This window comes from Eutrigla gurnardus (assembly GCF_963514095.1).
Source record: "Eutrigla gurnardus genome assembly, chromosome: 14".
Taxonomy (NCBI): Eukaryota; Metazoa; Chordata; class Actinopteri; order Perciformes; family Triglidae; genus Eutrigla; species Eutrigla gurnardus.
The window spans coordinates 13,269,396-13,282,578 of NC_139937.1; the positions used below are offsets into that span (position 1 = coordinate 13,269,396).

The 13,183-nt window shown below is 42.8% G+C and overlaps 2 protein-coding genes across 2 annotated transcripts in view; one reads left to right on the top strand and one right to left on the bottom strand.

The window, feature by feature from the left end:
* prss35 (serine protease 35) overlaps positions 1-13,183 on the bottom strand; it is a 74,917-nt gene that overhangs the window by 12,353 nt on the left and 49,381 nt on the right. The gene's annotated exons all lie outside the window — the stretch shown is intronic.
* Positions 6,028-13,183, top strand: part of me1 (malic enzyme 1, NADP(+)-dependent, cytosolic) — a 67,167-nt gene continuing 60,011 nt past the window's right edge. Inside the window, exon 1 of the mRNA XM_084026282.1 lies at positions 6,028-6,235. Coding sequence (XP_083882408.1) covers positions 6,104-6,235 — 132 coding nt within the window. The 5' untranslated portion in view covers positions 6,028-6,103. The remainder of the gene's footprint in view (positions 6,236-13,183) is intronic.

The window sequence follows — 13,183 nt, forward strand, 5'->3', positions numbered from 1 at the left end:
CAGAAAAATCTCTTCTTTTTGGTAAGAACAATATTAACTAAATACACACACAAGTCAAAACAAGCATCAAGGAAACACACTTCATTTTCCCCCTTTTTAGCACTCCATCTTTCGGTTTTGTAGTTTCTTATTAGTTGTACTGGAGCATGTTTTCAATTACAAGATACACTGGAGAGGGCTATAACTTTCCTATACTTTTTTTTATTTGTGGAAAAAATTACTTAACGTGGTAATAACTGCGGTATCCTGAAGACACTTTCCATAGAAAAAACAAAAAACACTAAAATCAATACCATCGGAGTGCTTGACACATGCGGCCCGTTAACGCTAAGGCTCAGCAGTACCTTCCTCAGGATATGTTCAGGGCTTCCTTGACTCAACCCGGCCCATTATGATCAAGCTCCTTCTCGCAGCACGCCCATGTCAACCCAGCTTTCTCTAATAATGCAAGACAGAAAAGCTGCAGCCTAAAGCTCTCTGTTTTTCCACCTCCCCAAATATCTGTGGGTTCAAAACAGTGGGTCATTATGAAGGGTGATCAGTGAAAGGGCCCATTGATTTTTGGGGGGGGGCTGGGGGAAGGCAGTCGTGCACGTACGTATGTATGGCAGCAGACTTGGAAGTGTGGCGTCCCACGGGAGCCCCTCCCAAAACATCCACCCGTTTCCTCTGCTGGTACTGAAGGTGCTCAGCGGGACCCGACGCCTCTCAGCCCTTTTGTGTGTATGTTTCTGTTCAAGGTCCAAACAACAACAGTTACGACTTCATAAACGTATAAAGGGAGGAAATGTGGTTGTTGTTCAGATTTTCCTCTGCCAGGGATCAAGCCCGAATCTGTGTGCGGCCTGTTCATAAAACTGAAACGGCTTTTGAATGGCTCGTGGGTTAGTGGAGCGGTTAACTGTGGGAGTGCTTGTTCTGCGAGCTTGTGGAAACACACCAGCGATTATCGGTCCGAGGTAGTGATGATTAAAGAAGCTGAAAGGGCAAAATGCCCTCGAGGCCCGAGGCAGGTGAGCGCACCTTCGCACACGTGAGAGGGACCGTTGCACCGCCAGCTCTCGTGTTACATTGCACTTTGACCTTTTGTTTCTTTTCATCCGTTGGCCCTATTCCTTGAATTCAAGATCCACAGTTATGAAAGTTCATATTCATGTCCAGCAACACCTGGAGATTTTATTTCAACCATTGATTGTGTTGTAGCTCACTTAATGGGATTAGAATGTTTCTAGCAAAATTACATTGCCGTACCACTAAACTGTGACTTCAATTACATTTCAGGGGAAACATGTTTTCTCCCAGATTACAGTTGCATCTTAAAACACACGGTTAATGTTGTAAATTTAACCAAACAAAACATGATACAACACAACTTTGTTAGGTTTATGCAACGAAACAACTTTTATTGTGTTTAATTTGCTGAAAAAAAATGATTTAAAAAATGTTAATACCACAGTAATTTGAGCAAACCTAATCCAAGACACAATACTTTCCCCACAAAACATAATTCGTTGTATGGGAAAATATTTTATAGGGCTTGTTTAGTATGAAGCTGTGTGAGCAACACTTAGAGCTGAATTTGATGACAACTTGTAATTGGTTCTTGTCCTTTTGACCTTATGTTAACCAGCAAATATGTAAAACAAATAACATTAAGATGCTTTTTTTCCCAAGAGGTTTAAAACCGTGTCAATGTTGATGAGCTTAAGTGGGGAAAAAGAAAGTAGCTGATGATAAATCAACAAAAGCATTCTTTCCTAAGTGCTCTTTTGTCCTTAATGTTCATGTGCAAAGTTCAAAATAAATAACTTGAAGTTTAAATGTCTTCATCTTTCTTTGTTTGCTGTAGCTCTTCCGCTGAGCAGGAGTGGCAGCTCCCTTATGTATCTTAACTCCACAGTATAATCCTTCAAAACCCACATTGCTCAAACCTTCGTACACACTCTCTTCTCTATAGTTTATACAGGCAGAGCCAATGCAATCAGAACGTCTGGTTTCCTCTCTCCATATTTGGCTGTAATTACATTTAACAAGCACGTTTGTGAATCTTTGCCATCAGCTACGGTGCAGGAAGTATGGCCAGGTGTTGCTGCAGCAGAATAAACAGAGGTGAGAGAGAAAACCATGTGTTTTGTGGGTTTGATTCTCAGTGATTTGTATTTGTCTGCTGCCGCCTCCTCATCTTGGCCAGAAAAGCCCCACAGGAATAAACAAGAGTCAAAACACAGACGAGGAAAAAAGACGGCTGTGTGTCATGCAGACTGCAGGGATCCAGATCATACATCAAGGCAGGACCCAAGCGGCGTGTGTCTGTATGAGAGTCAGGACTGGGCTTGTCATTAAGATGCAATAATGAGAGATTTATGTCGATGAAAAAAAAAAAACCTCCGGTTCAACAGGGTCATGAAAAGTTGATTAGGAGAGGTGATGAAATGAAATCAAAGAGAGACTTTATTTATTTCATACTCATCAGTCATTCTGTTAATATTACAACTAGTTGTGGCTGGAGGGGCCTTTTTATTTCATGGCATTACATCACCAGTAATCACTGTTTTATGCTCTTTCATTATCTTTGGAGCCTGTAAGATTGCAGCAGGTCAGCTTGACAGTGATCCTTGTCACCCTCTGAGGTCATGACCTTGTCTGCCTTTCACCTACCAGAAAACCAAGAAAGCGTCCAGGTGCCCACAGGTCAGGGAATTTCTGAGATTTCAGGCAATTTTAAAACGTATTTTCCAGACAGGGAAAGTCAGCGGATTTGATCATATTTTGGGCCAAGTCATGGGATATCAGGGAATTTTGTTTGTAGCATGTTTAAATTTAAATTTGGGATGCCATCTATCCAGAATGAAATATTTCTCACGGTGTATTTGTTTTATCAGGTGATTTCATGAGTTTCCCCTATTTCGTTAGTGGTTGTTATGGTTACTTGGTTTTTCAGTGCCAGTTTTTTTATCTAAATGTGCACAAACATTTACACCTGTTATATGGTCGACCCATCCTGAAGCACAGGAAGTCATGCCGTTACATTTCCAACACCAGTGGCAGCACATTAACTGAAAAGAACAGAAGAGGAACTGTATATTGACAGATTCTTACCTTTTCACAATAACAACCCTATACATATACACTTCATAACAGTCTCCGAGAAAAAGAAAGAATGAAAACTCAATAAAAATGTATCTCAGCCTGCCAGACGCTGTAACAGGATCCCGGTAGTGCTCCCCTGCCTGTGCAAATCTATTCAAATATTTTCTTGAAAATCCAACTGTCGCAAATTTGCATCGCTGCCGGTATGAATAGTTTTACATTTGCAGTTATTCGCAGAGTATTTTGCATTTTCATGTTGTTTATTGTTCACGCCCCTGGTGTGTGTAGGCCTTTACTGCCAAATGATCGGTGGGCAGTGCATGTGTTAGCCAAGTTTGTGCTGTTGGATAATAACACATTTTAGAATTTCCTCTCTTAATCTGTACGACAGACAATAAAGTATCTCGACAACATCCAGCTGTTGCAACCCTGTGATTAACCTTCAATGGGTGGGCTGATTGTGCTTCCCAAACTCTCCCTGCATTCCTCATGCCCTCCCACTGCCAACTGGCGTCCTGCCTCAAAATGTACTTCCTGCTCCTGGTACAGAAACAGATGGCAGATGTTTGTCTTCCAGATTAGTCATTCAAACACAGAACGAAAGCCTGATAAACAAGGTGATCAGAAGTAGTGCCGCTATATAAGGAAGTGCTTTGGCCGAAGACACTGATCAATATCAAATGTGGCCATCTATAATGTAGCTGCTGCTAATCCTTTCAATGTTCCCACGGCTGCGCTTGATCCATCATTATTCAGCCAGTGGTGCTATTTTACATTTTACGGGTGTCTGGTGGAAAAAAAAGTTTTCAGGTTTGGCCATTTTAATTTTTGGGTTGTGAAATTTCGCATTATTCCTTTTCTTCTGTCAAAACACAATGGATCATTACAAAAGTGTAAAGGAGGGTCCTCCTCTGGAACATTTGAGTATCAAGCATGTAATTTCCTGCAATTTGGTTATTTTTATGCACTAATGTGTGCTTTTTCTGCATCGTTTTCTGGTACAAACGTCTTATTCTTTCTGTATTTGGGGGAGTGGCCTCTTTAAATGTGCAAGCGGTGCCAATTTGAAGCCAAAAATGGGATCTTGTTTAAGTTTCTTAATAATTCATAAAAAAAATCCCATCTTTAATATAAAGGATTACATTTACAGGTCCCTAACTAACCATGGGAATACTAATTAAAGTACAGTGTATGAACTCTTATCTGTTTATCTGCCTCAACAACTGACATGTTACTGTAGCAAAACTGGCTGCGTGAAAACATTGTAAAATCAATATCAGATTTCACCAAAATACTTCATATTCATGTTGAAAACATCTATTATTTATCACTGTCATTCCCGTTAGCGGGCTATACATGTACTCTTCGAACTGGAGTGGCATCCACTAACTATTATTTCGGTTCATCAAAAATATCAACCAAACCAGACCCACACAGCCCAGATGAAGCAGATGAGCTGAGATTCTGAGTTCACAGAGCTCAGTGGGGTCTGTGCATTTGGCAGCAGCAGTCTGATGTAGACTCTGAGCCTTGAGGACAAAGTATCCTGTCACCGAGTCTGTTGCCAGGGGGGAGCCAACACAAACCCCACGTGAACCTCAACAGCCTGTTTGGTTATTGGTAGTGGTCTATGTTCGTCCTGCAGACAGGTGCCCAGATATGATGTTGTATAATACTGCATAAAGACCCAGGGATTCAACTACCCTCCATACTGTCTGTGGGCTCTCCATTCTGCAGACACACTTGTGATGACTTTATCAGTCCACATATCTTTACACACTTGGCACAACCTTGACATAAAATCAGTCTTCAGATGTGTTCACTTAGGGTTCAAACTCTCTTTAACTCAGTGATGCACACTGACAGGGAGCCCTTTGTAATAGAGACACACATATATATTTCAGTAAACCATCTGAATAAAAAGTGAAACTAGTATGTCCCTGTTGATTCCTGTCATCCAGCAGGGACAATAATTTACCAATCAGCTGGTAGTGAATTTGGAGCGGTGACCTCATCAACATGAGGTATATGGGCTGACGGTTCAACAACCTTTCTCTCACTCCTAGATGCCGGGTTATTTCTGTCCGTCAAACTCTCTGCTGCCTAATGCTGCGTAACTCTCCACCCTAAACAGAGTAAAAGCTGAAGGTTGACCCTGGCTTTAAATATCCTCGCTCCTGTCACAGCCCTCAGACATACCAACGCGTGAAATAATCTCAGTTACTGTATACGTTTGTAACAAATGTCATGACTCATCAAAAACTTGGGAGAAAACTGGGGGGAAATTAAAATTATACACAGTACAAGATATGAATCCTTTATTTTGGACCTAATAAATCTTGCATGCTCAGTGTGTCTCAGTTACTGTACCAGAAGTATTATTATTATTTCTGCTACAGCTGCTGCTACAGCTCCAGTTCCTGTTATGACTTTCGCTTCTGCTATCAACAGGCTATATAATTTAGTTCTGGTTAAAATTTGTCTTTATCGTCATAAACTTCAAGGAAATATGTTATTTATAAAGCAAGTGGTATGTAAGTTAATATAAATTCAGTTTAATATTACATATATATATATTTGTGTGTATGTATGTATGTATGTATGTATGTATATATATTTGTATTTACTGTAGCCTGATAATAATACAGTAAAGTCTTTAAAGCAGCTACAGTACAGCTGCAATTAATTAATCCAATAAAACCCCTGCAACAACACTGTTTGATACTGTTTGGTTATTAACCATTATATGATATAAAAAAAACTAAGGCATAAGTGGGTTAGTTGCAGTGCACCTGTTCCAGGTGATGGCAGGCTTCGCACTTATCAAGAGCTTCGGGTAATTATTGGAAACAATAAAACCAGCCCCGTGGCTAAGGAGGCTCCGGTTTCTTTTAAATAACCCTAAGTGAGTCCATAGGCAGACGTGCGACCAGAGCTCAGTGTGGTCAGACCTGCGCATCCACTTGTTGAGTTCACAACAGTTCACCGTCGCGCTATTTAAAGAGGGAGCTACATGGCACGCGCCGGGCTGGTCAGACGGGAGTCGGTGGAAACAGAGATGCACAAGTCCGGAGATCAAACCAAAAGCTTCGTTTACACCAAGAAGAGGGGCTACGATGTCACCCGGAACCCCCCGCTGAACAAGGTCAGTGTGGAGACGCGGCCGTGGGAGTTTTCGGTTGGTTTCTATGAAGGTTCGCCAGTTGAGCTGCTGCCTTCACGCGCCGTAGGAAATTTTAGAATTCTTTCAAACACAAGTGTCAATATGAGCGAGGACGCATACGAGGGTCTGTATCAAAGCTAAGTCACAAGCTTTAGCTAACGTTTAGGTGGTGAAGACGCTCAACCAGTGATAGGTTATAGGCCTAAAACGCTTTGCTAATAAATGATTGTAGTAGTAATGCTAAATATTGACACCTAGCTTACCAACGTTACAATTAGCCACATATTTAGTGACGTTACTATTCTACCATAAATACTATTCAAATACGAGGTAGGCCAATGCATTTCAAAGTTTAATAGGCTGCACATGCCTTCTTTATTTATTTCCAGCCCGCTTGTCTGAGCCTTGTAGAAACAAGTGAACGCAACATTAGCCAGGAGGTTTAGGTATCAGCTTTAGACGCGGTTATATTTAGTTTTAAAGAGACCAAACGGCGCTGTCACACACAGGAGGGCTTTTGTTTGTATTGCCCTGTCACGTATTGCTTTAAGGACACTGTAGCGGCGTGGTAGGAGTGTATTAGGATACTATATATATGATATAATGCGACTCAGGCCTGTCTTCCACCAGTAAGCTACAGTATGTGATTCAGCATATTGTGACAAGCTGCTATGAGCTCAATATGAAAGCTGATATCTTGTCAAGTAAGATAAGCCATTACTCCCTCCCAGTAGGCTAAATGTTAAGATTAAAGCTTTCACTTTCTCTTATGAAGGTAAAATGAGGAACAAAGTTGGAAGTTGCTTAATCATGCAGGAATTCTGCTGATTCCTTGTAGATAATTAGAAAAGAGGAAGAATGTAGTCGGCTGAGATTTCTAACATGATTCAGCCAGCCTTGTTGTTGAATAAGCCTGATGTATTTTGTTTTCCCCCCCATGTTTTAAACCAATCCTAAACAAAAGAGTGTCGGGCAGCCTTTGAGCCTTTCCAGTGTTTTCTCCTGGTTTGTGTGGTAGTTTGGGGCCCCAGAGGTCAAGCTGCGGTGACAGCAGCGTCTCTGTCCATGGTGCTGACTGACCATCTAAACAACTGGCTGAATTCAGGGCCACTCTTATGTCGAGTGTGCCCTACAAATAGAGCTTGGTCTGACTGCTCTTTGTCACAGACTAATTTTAGACCACTCGAACAGTCTTGTTTTTCTCCCTGCTGGCCTCATGTGTTTCCCCTCTCGGGAGCTGCTGTCCATGTCCTGGTTTATTTCACTATCTTTGAAGAGATTTTTTTTTGTTTAAAAGCTGTTGCGCTCTGATAAAGGTTGCAGTCAGTTTGCCACAGTTGGGCTGTTGGAAACGGTGTGCTGATAAGCCAGACAGGGTCGTTCGAACAGGCCAGTGTCTGTGGAGTGAGTAGTGGTGAGCTTGTGGGCTACACAGAGACCGGTGTGTTAGGCAAGTTAATGACTCCACTCCTGAGACTGCCACATGCTGCCTGTCAACTCTGTGTGTTTGTTTTCACGTGCATGCTGTGGTATGATCACATTATAGTACAAAACAGAAGGAGGTTCTGTTTTTGTAGCATAAATACAGCAACAAGCTCTTTCTGACGTAAAGTAGTGGTTAATGGGAAATACAACCCAACTGAGGAAACACCAGCACTCTAATTTATTTAACAATGACACATCCTGGACAACCCATCCAACCTGATTATTGTTATCAGCAGCGACGGGTGTTTTATCATCCTTCTGAGGTCCTTCTTAGCGTCACAACTGGGCAAGCTGCAGTCAGAACACTTTACAAATGTATATTTGAGATCACAATAAAATCATCTTGGGTTTATTTTTCAAAGGAAAGACAATAATTATGTAAATTACAATTACAACACGTCAAAAATAATCACAATTCGATGTTTGATTTATTTGCCGTCCATCATGTTGAAGTAAGAAGCCCCTATGATTTTCCATTGATGCAGTCTGAATTCATCTAACTTGCTTAACTGATCTGATTCCAAAAAGTTTCTTTTAAAAAGCTCTTCAGACTGAGGCGATGGCTGTTTGTGATAGGGGTCAATCTGGGACCTATAGCTTTGTTTGTTTACATCTCAATTTACACCTTGGGGCCCTGAATGGACCCAGTGTAGAAGAGGGTTCTTAAAGACGGCTAGAAAGGTTGACCTAAATTCATGTGAAAGCATTGACTGCTCTAGCACTTTGGCATTACGCTATATTTTGTCTGTTTTTAATAAAGTTGAGAGCCATGCCTCAGACTTTCAAATTTGGAGCCTTTATTGGAACAGTGAAGGTTTGTTTGAGTCATAAACGAAAACAGAGAAATATCATTTGACTCACAGTTTTAAGACCAACATTGTACTTACTGTCTTCTTTCTTGCTCTTTCCTGTTTGTCTGCATTCCCTTCGTCTTTCTATGAGTAATGCTAAGAGTGAGTGTTACGAGAGCGACACTTCTTTGTTCTTCTGTTTACAAGCAGGCTTTTCTTCTCCCTTTTTAAAGTTGACCATCCTTAATGAGCTCACAGCTTGTGTTGTTGGATTGTTTGGGGGGAAAAAAGTGTGGTTTAATAATATTAAACTGGGCTTGAAACTTTCAGTAATGGGATCCAAGGAGCCACTATGTTATTTGCATTTCTATTTATTTTGACAGGCTTCGATGTCTTGCTTGATAGCAACCATTTTACATGATTATAAAATCACCTTGTTTTGGTTCGAGGAGTTACGCCCTGAAGCAGGCATTTAGCCCGACCTTGGTTGGTGGTTGTACCGGATCAACCTGAGCCTCTCATCACTTGGCTAGAATGACCAAAAAACACAAGCACACACACACAGGTTAGAGTCATGGCAGGAAAAAAAAAAAGGTTTCTTATGCAGCCAGGTGAAGTGTTCACTGTCAGCCCAGTGCATGAACTGGGGCGAGGAAATTGGAGGAGAAGGTAGGAAATGACTGCTAAAGAGAGTTAGTGGCCAGGCACAGGCAGGCTTCTGTGGCTCAGGCAGTGGCACATTGTTGCCCTCCCTCTGATTTCAGCGAGCCCTTGGGGATGAGGTATGTTTACCTCCCTCGGCCGGGCCCGCTGCACCTCTAACAGGAGCCAGTCGCAGAACAACATGCTAATTGATGCTGAGGGACGCGGCGCTGAAAGCAGCCTGTCCTCACGTCGACGGGCTTCCATTTCCTTTTAACCTCGCCACTCTCACGCTTATACCTGCGTAGCCGACGCGTGTGCATACATACGTGCACACAGCTTCACCTCGCTGGCTAACGCCCCCCCACCCTCCCCCTCCCTCTCCAGAGGTGGAACCGGATATTATAGGTGTGTTTCGTGTGTGCAATAAAGAGATGAAGTGGGGTTTGCGAGGTGTAGAAAGGGTTCTCTGTTGGGCGGGGAAGAGACCGCTGGCCGGGCTCCACAGACCTCCTCTGTCTCTCTGCTTGATCACACATTAATGAGGCATTTGTGTGAATCCCGGCCCTCAGTGCGTCTCTCTGACGCTGGTTCCGCCTGCCGCCGGCCTCGGAAAAACAACAACAACAACAAGCTCCTTAAAAATGCTCCCAATCAGGGATGCTGTTTCACCTCAAACTGAGCTGTCGGTGTGTCGGCGGCCAACAGATGGCCATTCACTGGCTCTGTACTGTAGGTAGCTAGTCGTAAAGATCAGGGAGAATGAGAACCGCAGCTCCTGTCTCATTTGTTGACCTTTATTTATTTATTTATTTACTTAGAGTTTGACAGCAATTGTCTGGCAGGCATATTTGCCGAAAATCTTCAAACCTGATAATAATCAGCCCCGTCTCATGGCAGAGCTAGTGACGTAATATTACATATTGAGAACGACAACTTATTGAGGTGGATGAGTCTGACAACACAGAACTTTCTACCACAAGAGCGGTGTTGTTGTTGTTGTTGTTTTTCCTAAACCTAAATAGCTTTGTTGCCTAAACATAACGTTAGTTTTGTTGGCTGAACCTAACTGTATGTAATTATCATCCAATCATGAGGTTTTTCCTAAACCCCACTAACTACTGAGCGGCACGGAAAATATTGACAATTTGTGTCGCCGAGCACGAAACCAATATATAACATTTTGTGACTGTTGGCAGACTGCTGTGAGCCTGTCTTGCAATAATAAATAGTAGTACTTGCCTTCTGAGTGAGAAATGGTGCTGTAGCGCTAAATCCCCAGACCTCATATTGATGCCCTTGATTAAACAGTAATGTTTTTTTTTGTTGTTGAGGTTTTTTAAAATCACTTACATGAGGCTTCGTTTGAGCATACAAACGCTGAATGAAATTGGAAGAGCCCTGATGCCCAGACAGCGCTGCAATGCGACGCCCCATTTGTAACCACGGCCTCCACATGTGACATTGCAAGATGGTTCGTAAGATGAAAGTAGGCATCCCAGTTGTTGGCGAGCGCTGAACAACAGTGTATCTGGGCATTGAGGATGTGCTGGCATGCCAAATGGTGGCTGTTCTGATAACGTTCTGCAGCAACTGAAAATCATTAGGCTTTCATGTGTGGTTTAGTCTGGTTTGGCTGCTACACTCATCGACTGTGGCTCCCCGAGAATTCGTCTATTTTATCACAGAGGTTGCATTTTCCTTTAACCGAGACCCATATAAATGCATTAGGGAACAAACAAACAAATGGCAAAAAGTAGCTTTTAATTCTGAAACGGAAATATTTCTGTAACTTTACTGCTTTCTGGATCCTTTTCTTTGGGTTTGTGACATGCTTTGGTGGTTGCTGCACATCGACTGAGCTGCGGAGTTTTCCATGCAAGACATAATGCCCTCCAGCCGGTCTGTGTTTCTAGCAAGACCCGATAAGGCTTTTATAGCAGTGCATGCACTCTAATAGAGTTAGGTCATCCAGCGGCTTTCTCACTGGCGCTTTTTATCAATTGTGACATGACGCTGACACGTCAAATGCAGTCTGGAACTTTGATTCCCACTGAGTCACCTTGTCAGCGTGACATAAGGATAGAGTTAATTTCCTGCACAGTCGAGACTTATACAAGCTTGGTGCTGACAAATTGTGTTGGTGAAGCATCGCAGCAATGCTTTGTTTGTGCTGCTAGCCGGGGTTCCCATGGACCCTGGTAATCTTTCTTCATTTATCAGCCTCTCAGCTTTCTGGCCCCCGTCCATTGTACTATTAACATTTCACTTCCTAGGATAAATCCTCCGGATATATGTGATGATAGAGCAGTGGTTTTAAAGTCGATGATTTTACTGGTATTTCTTGGCTGGATAGGATGAGGATTTAACAATGAGCCCCTAATGGGGAGTCACACGGCCGGAGTTGCAAGCCACTTTCTTTTTTTTGAGCCAAACTAGATCTGGTCACAGCGCACCACTGCAGAGGAAATGCACCCAGAGAGGGACAGCCAGCCAGCCAGCCACCCATTGAGAAGTGTTAAAGTATTTTCGGTTCATCATTGTTCACTGCGGCGGGGTGAAATTCACTTTGGCGGGCCGCCACAGTCTTTAATGGGTAACACTGAAGGTGATATTTTTACTTTGAGTGAAATCTCCTGACAAATATCTAATGGATTGTATTATATTTCCCCATCCCCACAAAATGAACGTAATGACTTTGCTGATCCCCTGACTTTTCATCAAGAAGCATCATCAGGTCAGAAATGTCAATATGTTTCGACAGTTTGTTTTATGACGAAACACCTGCAACGACATTCCCATCAGCCTCAGCAGCACTTACTTCTAATCAGCAAATGCTAAACTTGGAGGATGACAGTGATAAACATTGTCATTGTGAGCATGTTAGCATGACATTTAGCTCAAAGCACCGTTGTTCCAGTACAGCCTCACAGAAAGTGATTAGCCACGAGGCTACATGGCCACGTCTTTGATTGTAATCTCAATCGTGTGTGGATAAGAGTAACTCACCTTAAACCATTGCACGGGGGATTCCGACATGACTGCAGTATCTGATTGGGGCGGCAATGATGTGAAGATGCTTGTTGCGTATGACATGTTGCTTAGAGACGGTCGTTATGGGAGGTTGAACTTGGTGATTTTGGCAGTCAGATTGACTGAGCAGTGAAATATGGAACAAACCTTTTTCTGTTCAGACGTTATGCAGAGCACGTGCATTTGTCAATCCTCCTCACTAGGTGGACCGCAGAGCTCCATGGATGTGCTTGTGTGTGTGTTTGTGGGGGGGTGGGGGGGGGGGGGGGTTGTCCCAGGTGTGGCCAGGTGTTCTAGCTTGACCGCACACATTGCTGGTGACCAGACATTCCTCCGATAGAATGGAGTGGATCGGCCAGACAGAAAGCAAAGTGCACCCCCGTTACCCTCCAGTAATCAACCCCAATTTGAGCTTTACACACACACACACACACACACACACACACACACACACACACACACACTGACACTAACACGTACTCTTAAGATGTTTATAAAAACACTTTAAGTAGGTTATTAACCTGCAGCCCCATAAGTGCTTTTATCTGGGTTTTCTTCAGGGCTGGCTCAAATAAATGGAGTGTAATATGATCGGACAGTCAATTCAACTGACTCACGCACACAATTGGGATGCTGTGTTTATTCAGCCTCAGATCCTTCTAAATAGCCCCACCCAGTCAGCTCACTTTTTGTGTTGTTTTGTAAGGTGCTCCTCATTCATGTGAGGACAACGGAGAAGCCATTAGCTTGTCCCAGACAGCGACAGGGAGACAGTCTGAGCCTCATCACCTACCTATGAAGCTCATCTCAAGCATCCCACCTCTTTCAGCCCCCCCTCTTCTCTTCTCTTCAATGCTGCTTTTGTCTGTTATTTTAGAGTCACAGTGGCAAAGGCCTTGTCATGTCTTCACAAAGATGCAGCAGCATTTAAAGGTAGTATTTTGTTTCAGCAGTCAACATAGTGGATGTATGAACATGA